Source organism: Carlito syrichta, unplaced genomic scaffold, assembly GCF_000164805.1.
Source record: "Carlito syrichta isolate Samal-C Ts95f unplaced genomic scaffold, Tarsius_syrichta-2.0.1 Scaffold312739, whole genome shotgun sequence".
In the NCBI taxonomy this organism is placed as follows: Eukaryota; Metazoa; Chordata; class Mammalia; order Primates; family Tarsiidae; genus Carlito; species Carlito syrichta.
In genome coordinates, this window is record NW_007256835.1 from 1,234,354 (window position 1) to 1,251,864 (window position 17,511).

Consider the following 17,511-nt stretch of genomic DNA (forward strand, 5'->3'; position numbering starts at 1 on the left):
GGTCTCACACCCGCGGGCTCAGGCAATCCACTCACCTCAGCCTCCCAAAGGTGCGGGATTACAGGCTGAGCTACCGAGCCCGGCTAAGTATTACAATACAGTTTTTTTTTCCTTTCTTGAAATGTGTATACATTTTTTTGGCACCCTCTATATAAGACTAATACTGAAGGTTTTAAAAAATGATAAAAAGCCTTAAGTCAAAAAAGATTTATAAAACCAGGTGTGATGGCTCATGCCTATAATCCCAGCACTTAGGGAATCTGAGGTGAGAGGATTGCCTGAGTCCAGGGGTTTGAGACCAGCCTGGGCAACTTAGCAAGACCTTGTCTCTACAATAAATAACTAAAAATTAGCCAGGCATGGTGGCACATGCCTGTACTTCCAGCTACTTGGAAGGCAGAGGTGAAAGACTGCCTGAACCTAGCAGGTCGAGGCTGCAGTAGCCATGAAAGTGCCACTGCACTCCAGCCTGGGGCACAGAGTTAGACTTTGACTCAAAAAAAAAAAAAAAAAAGGTTTATAAAACATGGGCCTTATAAAAAAAGATTTTTGTGTGATTGGGTGGCTGAGAGTTTTAAAAAAATGTTTGTTATTCTAAAAATTTAACATTAGTGTCAGGAGTATAATGATCTAGGACCATAGTCTGGTCCTCTATATTTAAAACAACAAGGTTTATCAGGGTGCAGGAGGTTGGATTAAATAAATAAATATAACAACAAGGTTTTCTTAATATATTACCCTGCTCTTAAAATTACAGGGCCGGGCGCAGTGGCTCAAGCCTGTAATCCCAGCATTTTGGGAGGTAGAGACAAAAGGATTGCCTGAGTTCAGGGGTCCAAGACCAGCCTGACTAACATGGCCAGACCTCGTCTCTACAATAAATTAAAAAATCAGTCAGGTGTGGTGGTACATGCCTGTGGTTCCAGCTACTTGCAAGGCTGAAGCAGAAGGATCGCTTGAGCCCAGTAGGTCGAGGCTGTGGTGGCCATGAGCTGCCACTGCACTCCAACCTGGATGATAGAGTGAGACTCTGATTCAAAAAAAATTTTTTTTAATTACATGATTTTAGTTTTTAATTCTAATACCTGTTTCTTTAACAGCCATCTTCTAAATTACAGGCAATATCTGTTTCTGATATTTCTTCCAGAGAACTATTTAATTTCCCTAGTTTCAGGTTTAAAATGCTCTTTTTTTTGAGTTGGAGTCTCACTCTGTCACCCAGACTAGAGTGCAGTGGCCACTCCTGGCCACCGCAGCCTCGACCTGCTGGGCTCCAGTGATCCTTCCACCTCAGGCTTCCAAGTAGCCGGAATTACAGGCATGTGCTACCACGCCCGGATGATTTTTTATTTATTGTAGAGATGAGGTCTCGCTGCCCAGGCAGGTCTCGAACCCGTGGGCTCAGGGAATCCACTCACCTCAGCCTCCCAAAGGCGTGGGATTACAGGCTGAGCCACTGAGCCCGGCTGAAAATGCTGTCTTCTTTATTTAAAATAGTAATTTCATTTTTCGAAGTAAAGTTTTCCTTTTAAAATTTCTCAGATTCATATCTCAGAGGTTCAATTTTTTTTATATCTCTCACTACATGTGATTTACAGGTCATATATCATTGCCTTTAGCTTTTTCACCCCTTAAAAAGGTCTGAGATAATAACTGTCTCCTTCAACACTGTCATCAGCTGCTGTAACTTATTTCTCCAGTCCTAACTCTACTGTTATGGACTGACATTAATATGTTTATCTTAAAGGCCTAAAAAAGCAATATTTTCTTCCTGTATAATTTGATTCTGCTTGTTTGGCTTTCTTTTATTTTCTCTATTTCTTTTTCTTTTTTTAGACAGGATCTCACTCTGTCACCCGGGTTGGAGTAAAGAGATCATAGCTCACTGCTGGGTCCCATCAATCATCCTGCATCAGCTTCCTGAGTAGCTAGGACTACAGGTGCCTGCCACCATGCCTAGCTTATTTAGAGATAGGGTATAGCTATGTTGCCCAGGTGGGTCTCAAACTATTGGCTTCAAGTGATCTTTTCACCCAAGAGTGTGACTCTTGGCTTTTCTTGACGTATCCTAATTGGTACTCTTATAACCTTAGGCATATTGTTTCTGTGTCTGATGAAATTCAAGTACCCCTTTCATCAGGTTCAACTTCTAGGATATTTAAATGAGCTTCCTTTAAGAAAAAAAAAATCACAATGCAAAAGGTTTTTCATTACCTTTTTGGTAGCTGGCCTAAAAAAAACCAAAGAGTTTACATTTTATCAGGATAATCTTTTGCATTGCCTTTATAAAGTTTTTGAATCCTTAAAAGAAACTGACTTTAGGCCGGGCTCGGTGACTCAGCCTGTAATTCCAGCACTTTGGGAAGCCAAGGCAAGTGGATTGTCTGAGCCCACGGTTTTGAGACCCACCTGGGCAACCTGGTGAGACCTCGTCTCTACAATAAATCAAAATAATTAGCTGGACGTGGTAGTGTGGGCCTATAATTCTGGCTTCTTGGAAGGCTGAGGTGGAAGGATCACCTGAGCCCAGCAGGTCGAGGCTTCGGTGGCCGGGAACATGCCCCTGCACTCCAATCTGGGAGACAGAGTGAGATTCCAACTCAAAAAAAAAAAACTCACTTTAAAATGGTTAAGATTTTTATATCCATGTAACTTTCTATATTACTTTTGGAGTCTTTTGATTATCACACTGGCTAAATAAATGATTATTATTTTACAGTGATCTGTAATTCTGTGAGGTTTTTTTCCCCTTATTTTCTTTCTTTTTTTTTTTTTTTTGAGTTGGAATCTCACTCTGTCGCCCAGACTGGAGTGCAACTGCCCCTCCCGGCCACCGTGACTTGCTGGGCTCCGGCGATCCTTCCGCCTCAGCCTTCCAAGTAGCTGGAACTACAGGCGTGCGCTACCACGCCCGGCTAATTTTTGATTTATTGTAGAGATGAGTTCTTGTCAAGTTGCCCAGGGAGGTCTCGAACCCGTGGGCTCAGGCAATTCACTCTCCTCAGCCTCCCAAAGGCACGGGATTACAGGCTGAGCCACCGAACCCGGCTTCCCCTTATTTTCTAAGAGATGAGGCTCTTGCTATGTTGCCCAGTTTGGTCTTGAACTTGTAGGCTCAAGTGATTCTATTGCCTCAGCCTCCCAAGTGGCTAGGACTACTACTGGTACACACCACCATGTCCAGCTGTAATTCTGTTTTGATCAAGTGTTTGAGCCTTATAACATCTTTGAGAAACTTTTCCAAAATTAATTCCTAAATTAAGTCTTTTCAACCTAAAATTAACTTTGAAATTTTCCAGTTTGACCCCTAAAAAGCCTCAAAAGATATATCTCTCATCTTATGTAAAAATGTTAAATGACTAGACTTTCTTGGGAAATTATATAATAAAAACATCATCAAATGATAAGTGATACTAGATCTTTCCATTACATTTCTAGATATGCTGATGATATAAATATTTCAAAAATTATATACATTCATAAAAATCTAATATGTTATCAGTCATAATTCTAGTTATTATCTTAAAATGCCAGGTATAATAAAAATAAATTTCCTTGTCAATTATAAACTTTCATCAAATTTGCAATCATGGCTAATCTAAATTTTTGTCATCCACAGTTATTGTCTTAAATTCTTCTCTAAAAACATTTACAATCTGATTGATAAAAAAGATTCTAAAAAAGTACCCTTAGATACAGGTTTCTGATAACTCTAAAATCAACAGACTAAAAGAATTTCCAAAACACTAATTAAAAAACTGATAAGCTTGGGCAGCATGGCAAGACCTTGTTTCTACAAAAAATCAAAAATTAGCTGGGCATGGTGGCATGTACCCATAGTCCTAGCAACCTGGAAGGCTGAGGCTGCAGGATTTCTGAGCCCAAGAGGACAAGGCTGCAGTGAGCCATGATCTTGCCACTCTACTCCAGCCTGGGGAAGGGAGTAAAACCCTGACTCAAAAAAAAATAAAAAAATAAAAAACCCTGATAGATTCATAAAACTACTAACAGAGATAAAATTTTAAAAAATGCAATTACATGAGATTAACAACTAATAAAGATAATGTCTGTATGACTTTTATTTATAACATTGTTAGTCCTTCATGCAATTTTTTTTCTTTTTCTCTTTCTTTTTTTTTTTTTAAGACAGTATCTCACTCTGTCACCCAGGTGGGAATACAGGGATCATAGCTCACTGCTGCCTCAAATTTCTGGGCTCAAACTATCATCCTGCCTCAGCCTCCAGAGTAGCTAGGACTACAGGTGCATGCTGCCATCCCTGGCTTGTAGTAGAGATAGGGTCTCTGATTTAAATTTTTAAAAATTTATCTTAAGCTATCTATAATTTCCAACAATTTAATAAAGTATATTTTTGTAAACAATGATTACAATATTTGTTTTTTCTCCTTAATTCCTCCAAAATTCAAAAACTATTTTTAAATATTCTTGACAATTTGCTTACATATGTTCTACAAAATTTTGTCCTCTCTTTATAACAGAATACAATTAAGAACCTTAGTTATATTACTAAGCCTTTGACAAAAATGTCATATTTAACAATATATATAAAATGCCTGACTTCAAGGGTTCCCAGCCTCACAGAGAGTTAATAAAACTGTCACTTCCTGGCAGGCCCAGAAACTTTAAAACTATAAATAAAATGTAAAGTCTGCCTTGGTTTGGCTTCCTAGTCTCAAGATATTTTAAAATCTGAGATTCCTATATGATCAATGTAAAAAAGAAATTATGTTTCTAAGATAAAGCTACAATAATCTGTTATTAGATTATAACTCTGTACATTGTTTTCAAGTTCTTGTTATCTACCTGTAGACTAAACTAGGTCCTATATTCTTCTAGGTTCCTTCAGTATAGCTTTCTTCTATAAAGTTACTAAAATAGGAACTGCTCTGATTCTAAAGCTCTATAAGCTTAAACTAGATAAATTTTTAAAAACAGGACTTGTGCCTGATATCTAGGCCACACAGAAAGTTCACCAAATCACCGATGCCATAACCAGTGGCATTCAAACCATAAACCAGGACGAAAAGTGGATATTTTCCATACCGTAAAACAGCTTTTCCTAAGATGTCAAAACAAGGCTCCATATCATAATGAGACACTTACCCCCTTTAAAGGTAACTTTTTCACTTGACAAGATAATGCTATATTTAAAATTTCATAGTCAATAACTGCTATCTGTAACTTGGTAGGCAAATTAGACAATATCCCAATTTTGTTCAAATTGTACTGATGGTCCCTTTTCTAAAGTTGGCATTCTCTGTTTAATTCAAGTTAGTCATAAAATGCTACTCAATGAACCAGTTTCTCCCACAGTCTTTTTGTTTAGTTTGTTGCCACCTGTTGTAGCGTAAAAGCTCTTAGTTCAAAACCATTGTACAAACTAAACTTATTATATTGTTGTGAATTATTTTTATATTATAATTGTTTTTTGAGTCAGAGTCTCGCTCTGTCACCCAAGACAGAGTGCAGTGGCACGATCATGGCTCACTGCAGCCTCGACCTACTGGACTCAGGTGGATCCTACTGCCCTAGTCTCCCAAGTAGCTGAAAATATAGGTGCAAACTGCCATGCCTGGCTGTGTCATCCAGGCTGATTTTGGACTCCTGGGCTTAAACAATTCTTCTGCCTTGGCCTCCCAAAGTGCTGGAATTACAGGCATGAGCCACTGTGCCAAGCTATATTGCTTTTTAGTTGTGATCTTACTGCTTGTGTCATCTTTATAAAGTCAGCTCTCCCAACAAAATAATGTTATTAGTCCAATGCTTTGAGATGATGGGTAATGACCTTAGAACTGATAAAATAAAACTTGATAACAGACTCCAGAAAAACCTACTCTGAGAAAATTTTTCTTTTGGGCCTCTTTGTTACTCAAATGTGGCCCAGGTCCTTGACATAAACTCCAATACCTTCCTGCTGATATGGAACAGAGACGACCAGGACAGTTTCATCCCAGCACCAAGGGACAATTAAGCCTAACTTCAAAATAGCTAATGAGCAATGCTTTCAAAGAAAAGATCTCAATCAAAAGGGAGAAATGTGAAAGTTGGTCATATAAATTGGGTCATTCTTGTCATACCCAACAAAAAAGAGTCGAGAGGTTAGGAAAAAGCACTCAGGGCTTATAAGATTGCTCCAAAAAATATAATCCTCCATAAGCCTGGCTGCTGAAACCATCTGATGTAACCTAAAATCAGTTTTATCCAATGGCTACTGAAATGAACCAATTGAGACTCTAAGACTAGTTTTACTCATTACCACCGCTCACCAATCAGATCTTGCCAGTTCCTGAAAACTTTACTAGTGCCAAGGAACTTTCTTTCAGAACAATATGTAACATTTCTTCCTTTTACAAAACCTCCAACCTTCTCTTTGTTCTTCAGACATACTGAAGAGTAGCTGGTTTGTGTGTATGCTCCAAATTGCAATTCCTGCTTCCTAAACAAAACATTTTTTTTTTTTTGAGTTGGAGTCTCACTCTGTCACCCAGACTGGAGTGCAGTGGCTGCTCCCAGCCACCGTAGCCTCGACCTGCTGGGCTCCAGCAATCCTTCCACCTCAGCATTCCAAGTAGCTGGAACTACAGGCGTGCGCTACCACGCCCGGCTGATTTTTTGTAGAGATGAGTTCTCGCCAAGTTGCCCAGGTGGGTCTTGAACCCGCGGGCTCAGGCAATCCATTCACCTCAGCCTCCCAAAGGTGCGGGATTACAGGCTGAGCCACCGAGCCCAGTTCTAAATAAAACATTTTAAATTTAGAAATTCATCTTTACATTTTAATTTACTTTGATAGCCGTAATAAAAAAGATAATAACAAGTATTGGCAAAAATGTGAAGAAACTGGAACACTCATTCATTGCCTGTAGGAATGTGAAATGGTATATCTGCTTTGGAAAACAGTCTGGCAGTTCCTCAAAGGGCTAAATATAGATTTACTATATGACTCAGAAATTCCACACCTAGATGTATACCCAGGAGAGATGAAAATATGGTCCACACAAAAATTTGTACACAAATGTGGAAACAATTCAACTATCCATCAACTGATCAATGGATAAACAAAATGTGGTAATACAATGGAATATTACTCAGTCATAAAAAGGAACGAAGTACTGCCTCTCTAAACATATCTAAACTTCAAAAACATTATGCTAAAGTGAAAGGAAGCAGACAAAAAAAAGATAACATTTTATATGATTCTATTTATATGAAATGCTCAACATTGTCAAATCTATAGAGATATGTAACAGCATCCTTGACATAAGTTAACTTCATCTTAGAAAAAGACTTCATCTTATATTTTAAAATACATCATGCCAATAGTGACAACATGTTTTGCCTAATCAATAAAGACTGCATCCAACCAGATAAAGACATAATCAGGCATACTTTTCCACTATCAGTCCTTACCAGCAGACTCTGTGGCCATGAAAGCATCAAAGATTCTTCCTTGCCAGATGACTGATTGATGAACTGCCCAGGTTGGACAGGATATTCTTTTTGTTCACAGTCACTCTCCCTGGACTGGTTCATTGTCCTTGTGGAATAGCTTGAGCCTGTGTGCCCACAGCTCTGACTACTGAGTGAAGGGGTAGTACTAAGACTTGCCTCCTTGGCAATTCTTGCCTCCATGCAGCTTGTGGCTTTTAGGATTTATATAACACCAATAAAAGTATGATATTATGGAAAGACCAGCCTATGTGGACCTGGTTATCTCTGATCTTGTGCCACTTCAATAAGATAAAAAGTATATCAGTGGTTGTCAGGTGCTAGGGAAAGTGAAGAATGGGAAGTAACAGATAATGGGTATGGGGTGATTAAAATATTTTAAAAGTAGATGGTGGTGATGCTTGTACAACTCTTTAAACATACTAAAAGTCACTGACTTGTACATTTCAACTGGCTAAGTTTTAGGTATGTGAATTATATCTCAAATAAGAAATTTTAAAATGGGGATAATGTCTACTTCCCAGAATTACTTCAAAAATTTATTGAGATAGGCCAGGTGTGGTGGCTCACACCTGTAATCCCAGCACTTTGGGAGGCCGAAGGGGAAGGATTGCTTAAGGTCAGGAGTTTAAGACCAGCCTGAGCAACATAACGAGACTCTAACTCTAAAAAATATAAAAATTAGCTGGGCATGGTGGTGTGCACCTATAGTCCCAGCTATTTGGAAGGCTGAGGTGGGAAGATCACTTGAGCCCACCAGGTTGAGGTTGCAGTTAGCTGTGATTATGTGATTGCATTCCAGCCTGGGCAATATAGCAAGACATAGTAAGGAAGGGAGGGAGGGAGGAACAGAAGGAGGGAGGGATGGATGGAGGGAGGGAGGGAGGGAGTAAGTTAGGAAGGAAGGAAGGAAAAATCTACTGAGACAGCATATATGAGAGACATTTGCTAAATGCTCATTTATTAATTAGATGGTAGAGAAACCAAGTCAAGACATAAAAGAAATCTTCCCATTTCAAGGACATAAGTGGAGATAATAAACTTTATAGAATTGCATTATAATTCAATGCCAGATCCAATTAGTTGATCCTTCAAGGAATAGAATCATGTTCAGTTAATAGTGTCTCAACTTACTTTATTTGAGGTAGAAATCTGAGAATGAGATAGAGAGTTTAGTCCCTGACAAGTTAAGACTTGTAATCCTGCTCAATTTGAAACTCTATAAAAACAATTTCATCTTATATCTACCTTCCCCCTTCTGGGCCCTTTGCCTTTTCTCTCCTTGGCTCTTTTGCCAGAAGTGAAAACTCTTTTCTGAAAGGAAGAGGGTGGAAGAGCTAGTGCGATTCGTTTGGGCATGTCAAGATGTCTAGATTCTCTTCACTGTACACACACTGGCATATTTCACCTCCCATGCTTGGCTCAGAGCCCAGGTGGCTTTTTTTAAAAATAAGCATTAGTAGTTTGGTATCCAAAGATCCTTTTGACACTGGGAGGGATCGCTTGGATCCCTAAAATGCATCTGTTACTTTTAAAATACCCTTTAAATAATTGAAAGTGACTGATAGGATACATGAGCAGATCCACAGTATAAGAAATAATATGGCTATAATATCTTATTGAAGACTATCACTTATTTATTTATCACATTCATTATTAAATATCTGTTTCAAAACTGAAAGGTGAAAAATGACCAAACCTCTAATATACACTATGAGAATCTTAAGGACAGATTTTAACTTCCATTTTGGAAAAAAGAAGGACTTCTGCTTTCTACCTTATATACTTCATTGTCACTTAAATTTTTTAAAAAAAGGAATGAATTACTTGTGTAAAAATAATAATGATGGGCTGGGTGCGGTGGCTCAAGTCTGAAATCCCAGCACTTTGGGAGGCAGAGGTGAGAGGACTGCCTGAGCCCAGGGGTTCGAGAACAGCCTGGGCACTTGGTGAGACCTCATCTCTATAATACATTAAAAAAAATCCACCAGGCGTGGTCACGGGCACCTATAGTTCTAGCTACTTGAAAGGCTGAGGCAGAAGGATTGCCTGAGCCCGGCAGGTCTACTATGGTGTGGCCGTGAGCATGCCACTGCACTCCAGCCTGGGCGACAGAGTGAGACTCTGACTCCCAAAAATAAAAATAAATAAATTAATAATAATAATAACAATAAAAATATACAAGGAGTATTAAAAGTAGAGATGCTAAACCTTGTTCTGTTCAAGATTAAGTCCCCTATCTGTAAACCCTATATGACAGCTGAAACTCTGTAATATAATTCTCTGCCTAAAGAAGCTGCTGCTGAGTACCTGGGAGTCGCTGCTAGAACAACTAAAACAATCACTGCTTTCTCAGTAGAAATAAACTGAGATACATAGTTTTTCATAAAATTTAACTTATAGGGCATCTAGTACCCAGATTGTTGTGATGAACAGGTAACACAAACATCAGAAATTCCTAAATAGGGCATCAATAAGTATCTGTTGAGTGAATGACTTTAATTCTCCTCTGCTCTCTGCCTAGACTGCAGGCAGAATTGGCGAGAACTTATAAAGGAAATTCACAATATTGACAACTTAAGCAAACAGTATATTGTGATCTTTTCTTTTTTTTTTGAGTTGGAGTCTCACTCTGTCGCCCAGACTGGAGTGCAGTGGCCGCTCCCAGCCACCGCAGCCTAGACCTGCTGGGCTCTGGCGATCCTTCCGCCTCAGCCTTCCAAGTAGCTGGAACTACAGGCGCGCACTACCATGCCCGGCTGATTTTGATTTATTGTAGAGATGAGGTCTCGCCAAGTTGCCCAGGGGGATCTCGAACCCGCAGGCTCAGGCAATCCACTCACCTCAGCCTCCCAAAGGCGTGGGATTACAGGCTGAGCCACCAAGCCCGGCTATTGTGACTTTAGCATGGTGCTATTGAGGCAGCCTAGAAAAGGAAAACTTGAAACAGTCCCCACGACTAAATGCTCCTCAAACCACAGTTAGGCATCACTTGTACTGCAGGACAAATGCATTGGTCTTGTCTGACTTGGTGCCCAGAATGGCTTTGTTCCTCTGGTGCTTTAGGCCTGGGCAAACTACATTGGCAATGCAGGTGGGAAAATTCAGCTCCTTCCTTTCTTAATGGGAAATTCACCTAAGGCCTTGGCTTTTAAGTGCATATTACAAACACCAAAAACATCAATTAGTTCAAACTTGTCCATCTTGGGGAGCTGAGAACAGAAATTACACCTCTACCTCCCATGTTCTTCATCATCAAATAAGCTACTAACTGATTTGCACCCCAGTGAAAATTACTAAAAACAAACACAACATCAACAGTTGCCATTTTTATAGCAGACTCTAGACGCTAATGAGCTCAGCAAGGTTGCCACATTAGAATGACATGCCACTACTCCCCAAAAAACTAGTCCTAAAGAAAAAAACCAAATCAATGAAAAATGTCTCTCTGGTAGTATTACAGTTTCTTGGAAAAAGTATAGATGACTTGCTTTCTGAGACTTACTAGTTATAAGCTTATTAGATTCTTGCTCCATCGATTTTTCTGATTTCCTTAAGTACCACTTGTGGTCATAGGGCTTCTTGGGCCCTATTGAGCCCCCAGGCCTCTCTCAATTCCTGCCCTCTGCGACCTCTCAGCTGTAGGTAATTACTTTCTCTCTGAAACCCTCTCTCTACTCATGGCTTCTGCTCTCACCTAGTTGTCCTTTTACCTCTTTGGGTAGTCATTTTGTCTCCCTTGAAGAATTTCTTTTTTGCTTTTAAGCCTAATTATAACAACTCACAGTTAATCTAAAGTGTCTTGTATATGGTAGGCACAAAGTATATACTTGTTGAATAAAGAAAGAATCCCTTGTGACTGGCCTGGGCAACTTGGCGAAACCACATCCCTATAATAAATCAAAAAATTAGCCGGGCGTGGTAGCGCGCGCCTGTAGTTCCGGCTACTTGGAAGGCTGAGGCGGAAGGATCGCCGGAAGGATCACCGGAGCCCAGCAGGTCAAGGCTGCGGTGGCCGGGAGCGGTCACTGCACTCCAGTCTGGGCGACAGAGTGAGACTCCAACTCAAAAAAAAAAAAAAGAAAGAATCCCAAGGCTCAGGCCTTCATCACTATATGCTTCCCCTCTCTCATATGCTTCAAATACTAAGTATATAGAGAGCAGATCCAAATTATATCCAGAAAGAACTAGCCAGCAAGAACCTGCACATGCCTTTGTGCTCACTGAGAATCTTGCCTTTGGATGGTAAACAGAACACATCAGTGTGAAGAACTGCATTACTAGAATCAATTATTCACTCTCCTTGCATCCAGGCCCTTTGCTATGTCACTTGGCAGTTTGTCCCATAAAGGGACAGAGTATATTTCTTCACCCCCTGACTTCTGGGTTGGACCATAAGACTTACGTTAGACAACAGAATGAGGCAGAATGACAGGAGGTCTATTGCAAGAGCTGAGGAGGCCTCTGGAGTTTATGCTTGCTCTCTGACATTTCTGCCATCATCATTAGAACATGCCCTGGTGGGTCACTGATCCAGGGATGATCAGGAACACATGCAGCAGAGCCACTGCAGCTGGCTCACAGACCTGCAGGGAGAAGCAGAGTTGCCCAGCCAAGCCCAGTCGAAAGCTGCTGGACCTCAACTGGTCTACAGATGCATGAGTGATAATAAATGATTGAAGTTTTAAGTCACTGAGTGTTGGGGTTGTTTGTTAAATAGCAGTAAGTAAGTGACAGAATAAGCCTACTCAAGCTTTAGATCTGAAAAGTTACACAGATCACCACACTAAGAATTCCAGTGGTAGAAGTAATAGTGATGATTATGATTATGCTGATAACAATACTAAAATAATAAAAGCTAACAAATATTGAATACTATGTGCTAAGCATTTTCAAGGTATTAACTCATTTAATCCTAACATTAATCCCCTTTTATAAATAAACTTTTCATGATAGTCTTAGATTATAGAATTATTGAGAAGATAGCACAGTTTTCATATACTCCATACCTACCTGCCCCATTATTAAAATCTCACATTACTATGGTATATTTGTCACAATTAGTGAACTAATATTGATAAATCATTATCAACACTTTAGTCCATAATTTACTCAGATTTCCTTAACATCCTTTTCTGTTTCAGGTTCCTAGCTAGCACGTTACATTTAGTCATCATATCTCCTTAGGCTCTGATAGTTTCAGCCCTGTTTCCTCTTACCACATTTTCTTTTATTTTTTGGTAACAACTTTATTGAGATATAATTTACATGTCACACAATTGTAAGCATACAACTCAGTGGTTCCTAGCATACTCACAAAGCTGTGCAAGTATCACTACAATGAATTTTTGAACATTTTCATCACCCCCCCAAAAATCCTATACCCTTTAGCTGTCACTCCATCACCTCCCCTTCCCTGCAGCCCCAGGCAACTGCTAATCTACTTTCTGTCTCTATAAGTTTGCCTATTCTGTACATTTCATACAAATGGAATCATACAAAGTATAGTATTCTGTGACTAGTTTCTTCCACTTAATGTTTTCAAGGTTCATTCATGTTGTGGCATGTATCAGTCCTTCATTAATTTTTATAGCTGAATAACATTTTATTTTTTGTATATACTACATTTTGTTTATCCATTCATCAATTGATGAATGTTTGGGTTGTTTCCACCTTTTGGCTATTGTGAATAATGCTGTTGTGAACATTCACATACAAATGTTGGTTGGTGCAGACATGTTTTCATTTCTCTTAGGTATATACCTAGGAGTGGAATTGTTAGCCCAATTGAAGTCCACCGGGATTAAGTAATTTGCCATACAGCAGGGAAGCAAGGAAACAGGGAGGTTCACCCAGTTGTCCTGCCTCCAGAGCCCTGAAAGAGCCAAGGGAAACTGAGTTAATTCTGACCATCTCATCATGTCTGCTTCTTGACCTTTTGGGAAGGGTGCCTAATTCTCTACATCCTCTCTTGATTTGGAATCCACAAATTAATAGAGATGTGGAGAACCACAAATAATCATTTTTAAAATTACCGTAAAAATGTGTGTTTAATAAAAAATATTAAATACCCTGAAATTCTTTTAGCTTAAAAAGACAGCAAAGGTGCATACAGACAATAGTCAAGTAACATAAAAGGTTAAAGTAATAAGAGTTCATATGTGAACCGTTCTTTACCTTCTTGAATTAGAGGACATGGAATTTAAGCTATAATGATAAGTAAACATTAACAAAAGCCATCTCATCATTATGAGACACTGAAATTCTATAGGAACCATCTGGGAACCCTCTAGGAATATTATTATTATTATTTGAAGTATTCTAGCTAGGAGACAGGAAGATGGACAAAATGACCAGCAGCCTGTGGCTCTATGACTTTAGGATTTTATGCAAATAAACATGATATATAATCTTTGGTCCACAGACTCAAAGTTCTTTAGCCAGGACTAACTTACCCTGAATTGCAGACAGATATACAAAAGTGTCTTCATGCTCCAAGTTCTCCAAAAATATCTGGAAACACAAAATACACCAGTGATATAATTTGCAAAGAGCTAGGAAGACTTAAGAAAGCCACTTACCAGCAGCTTCAAGAGAGTAAATGCTTTTCTTCTTATTTGCCTTAGCTAGAAACTGGTCTGACTTAGAGTCTTGCAGAGAAAATAATAAATATATGCTTGAAGTCTCATTTTTATAATGGTTAAAAAAGCAGCTGGGCTCGGTGGCTCAGCCTGTAATCCTGCGCCTTTGGGAGGCTGAGGTGAGTGGATTGCCTGAGCCCATGGGTTCGAGACCCGCCTGGGCAGCGAAGACCTCATCTCTACAATAAATCAAAAAATCAGCCGGGCGTGGTAGCACACGCCTGTGATTCCGGCTACTCGGAAGGCTGAGGTGGAAGGATCGCCGGAGCCCAGTGGATCGAGGTTGCGGTGGTGGCCGAGAGTGGTCACTGCACTCCAGTCTGGGCGACAGAGTGAGACTCCAACTCAAAAGAAAAAAAAGCATAGGGATTGGGGGAGATACTCATATTCTTGAAGTAGTCAATATACACACCAGCAGTAGTCATGGAAACCCACGGAAGAACAATCCTCAACATTTTTCCACTACAGCCATGGTGAACAACATTCTCACATATGGCATGACAGACTACAGGCTGTGACACACAAGAGGCAAGGTTTGGGGTTATGTGCAATTGATGGCATATTTGCTGCAATTTGATCCTTTTCTCTCACACTCACAAATCATATGGAAATGCAAGTGAGACAGAGATGTTATTACTGAGATAACTTCAAATCTGTTCTAATTTATTTTTAAAAATCTTGCAAATTTCTTCACTTCAATTGACAATAGTACCAAATTATTCTCAATATATCTCACTATTTAGAATCTACCAGGGGATGTCAACTGCAGGGGGTACTGGTTATCTAGAAGATACTACAGTAACATGTTAGGTTTGGGCCACCACATCAGAGTCAGAGAAAAATTGTGACCATGTATCCATGTTCCTCTTGTTTGTTGTCTAGGGGAAGACAGGGGTCTCTACTCCATATGTGGTGCCTTGTCCTTTGCTGGCACAGAGATTCTTGACATTGACTTGATGCTGTCGATCTCTTAAGTATATTAGGAAGCCTAACATTCCAAAGTAAGAGGATCATGTATGGAGTAGGGGAAGCTTAATCTAGAGTAATGGCCATGGAAATAAAGAGGATGAGATACATTTGAAAGACTTCTTGGAAAAATAACTGATAGGACTTGGTGACCAATTACGTACAGCAGATGAAGGTTAAATGAAGTTAAATAAACTTCCAAAGATGTTCATAGCATTCACCTTCTAAAAAGATATGCTAATAATACTCAAAGAAGATACATATTTGAGGTTTTTAGCAATATTTCAATGACAGCAAATCCTTGGCACATTTCTGTGCCTTGGTTTTCTCATCTATAAAAATGGAGGTGGGATGGGTGGGGTGGCTCACGCTAATAATCCCAGCACTATGGGAGGCTGAGGTAAGAGGAATGCCCATGGGTTTGAGGTCAGCCTGGGCAAAAAATTAGCCAGGTATGGTGGTGCATGCCTATAGTTCTAGCTACTTGGAAGGCTGAGGCAGAAAAAATCACCTGAGCCCAGAATGTCGAGGCTGCGGTGGCTGTGAGTGTGCCACGGCATTCCAACCTGGGCAACAGAGTGAGACTCCAACTCAAAAAAAAAAAAAATTAAAATTAAATAAAACGGAGATAATACCAATATTGCAGTTGTGGTGAGGATTAAAGACAATGTCTATAAGATATGTGGCCTGTCTCAATTAATAGCAATTACTATTATTATTATTATTATACAATTGATTCCAGTATTTCAGTGATTGAAAACAAATGTTTCACTCAGGATATAATTCTTACTCTAATAGCTCAGGATATATAGAAGAGGTTATTGTGGTCATCATCATCATCATAATTGAGGCTCAAAAAGTTTAAGTTGCTTGTCCAATAAACTGATCTGATCCCTTTCTCTTAATCTGTAACCCACACTAAGGTCAAGATGATTTCCACAAAAGGGAAAGATCCCCTGTTAAGCATAAATACTCTCCTGCTTAAAGAACAGCTTTTTCACTGCAAAAAGAGAGGAGGAGATTCAGTTTTGTCCAATACGCTGTTAAAGGTGCCCAGAGAAAACAGGAGGCTAATCTGGGCTAGGTTGCAGTGTTGAAAGTGGACCTATTTACCACAAAAGGAACTTTCCCATCTCTGAGAGTTTTCTCATGCTCATCCCCAGCTTTCTTTCACCTGCTCAAACTTGCCAGTTTGTCAAGGCCATGTTAACATCTACATCCACCAGAAGATTTTCACTCTCTGTTTTGCCTGGCTGTCCACAGCACTTTTTTTTTTTATTGTAGAGATGAGGTCTCGCCAAGTTGCCCAGGCAGGTCTCGAACCCACGGGCTCAGGCAATCCACTCACCTCAGCCTCCCAAGGCGCGGGATTACAGGCTGAGCCACTGAGCCCGGCTTGGCACAGCACTTCTTGTATGAAAATTTTTGGTACTCTGTTCATGTTCAGTTGAGTAGCTGCAGTCTTTCCTGTGTCTAAGTGTTGCTCCCCTCCCCCCTGAAAAATGACAAGTTCTTCGAAGGTGGCCAAGACAGTGCTTGACATATACAGGGCTCCAAAAATACTTAAGTTGAATTAATGCTCCCAGATGGCCGCCCCACCCTGTGCCCATGTGTCTTTATAGTGTGTTCTACTCACCTTGAGAAGCTTCTCTTGCATTTCAAGGGCTTTTGCTTCTCTCTGTTCTATCCAGCGGGAAAGAGTACGCAGGGCAGCAGCTCGTGTTGGAATTTGAGGATCATAAGCTGATAAAAGAACCTCCTGGAGCTGTTCTGTGGTTATGCTTCCAGATGTCTGATTTGTAGTAGTGCTGGGCTCACTGACTCCCTTAGGAGTGAATGGAGCATCAGGCTGCAGGCCTGTCTGGGGGGTTTGCTCATGGCTTTGCTGTTCGAGGTGGCTATGAGCTACGTCAGCGTATCTTTCACGAAGGGTTTGTTGCTGCTCTTCTATTTTCCCTTCTGGATTTTTTTGGTTCAGAGTACTTTGGGCAGCCATACTGACAGCCTCAGTGGCAAAGGCACCATGGGTAGAGATGGTGATGCAGAGATCAGCAGCAAGTTCTTGGATGACAGGGTCAGGGTATGTGTTGGATACCATCTCCAACATAGGCAGCAACTGCTTCAGGACAGCAAAATCACTTGACTTCAACTATAAAATAAAATTTAAAGTGATAAATCCAAATTAACATAGCAAATGTTAATATCACCTGAGTACAAGGAAACATTCTGGAAAAAAGGGCAGGGGTCAAATGTTATTCATGGTAAAATTAGTACATTGCCTGGGTCTAGCACTCAATAACTCTTTGTTAAATAATTGTTGAATGAATATAGCTAACATTTATTGAACACTTGCCATGTGTAGGTTCTTTTCTAAAACATACACATTCATTTTCTTATGATATAGTTACCATTGTTATCTATTTTTTTTTTTTTTTTT

At 39.8% G+C, this 17,511-nt stretch overlaps 1 protein-coding gene across 1 annotated transcript in view; it reads right to left on the reverse strand.

Annotated features, from left to right (window-relative positions):
• TANGO6 (transport and golgi organization 6 homolog) overlaps positions 1–17,511 on the reverse strand; it is a 237,730-nt gene that overhangs the window by 116,669 nt on the left and 103,550 nt on the right. Inside the window, exons 13-14 of the mRNA XM_008070045.2 lie at positions 16,711–17,223; positions 13,923–13,980 (exon numbers count right to left, since the gene is read on the reverse strand). Of these exons, the coding sequence (XP_008068236.2) occupies positions 13,923–13,980; positions 16,711–17,223 (571 nt within the window). The remainder of the gene's footprint in view (positions 1–13,922; positions 13,981–16,710; positions 17,224–17,511) is intronic.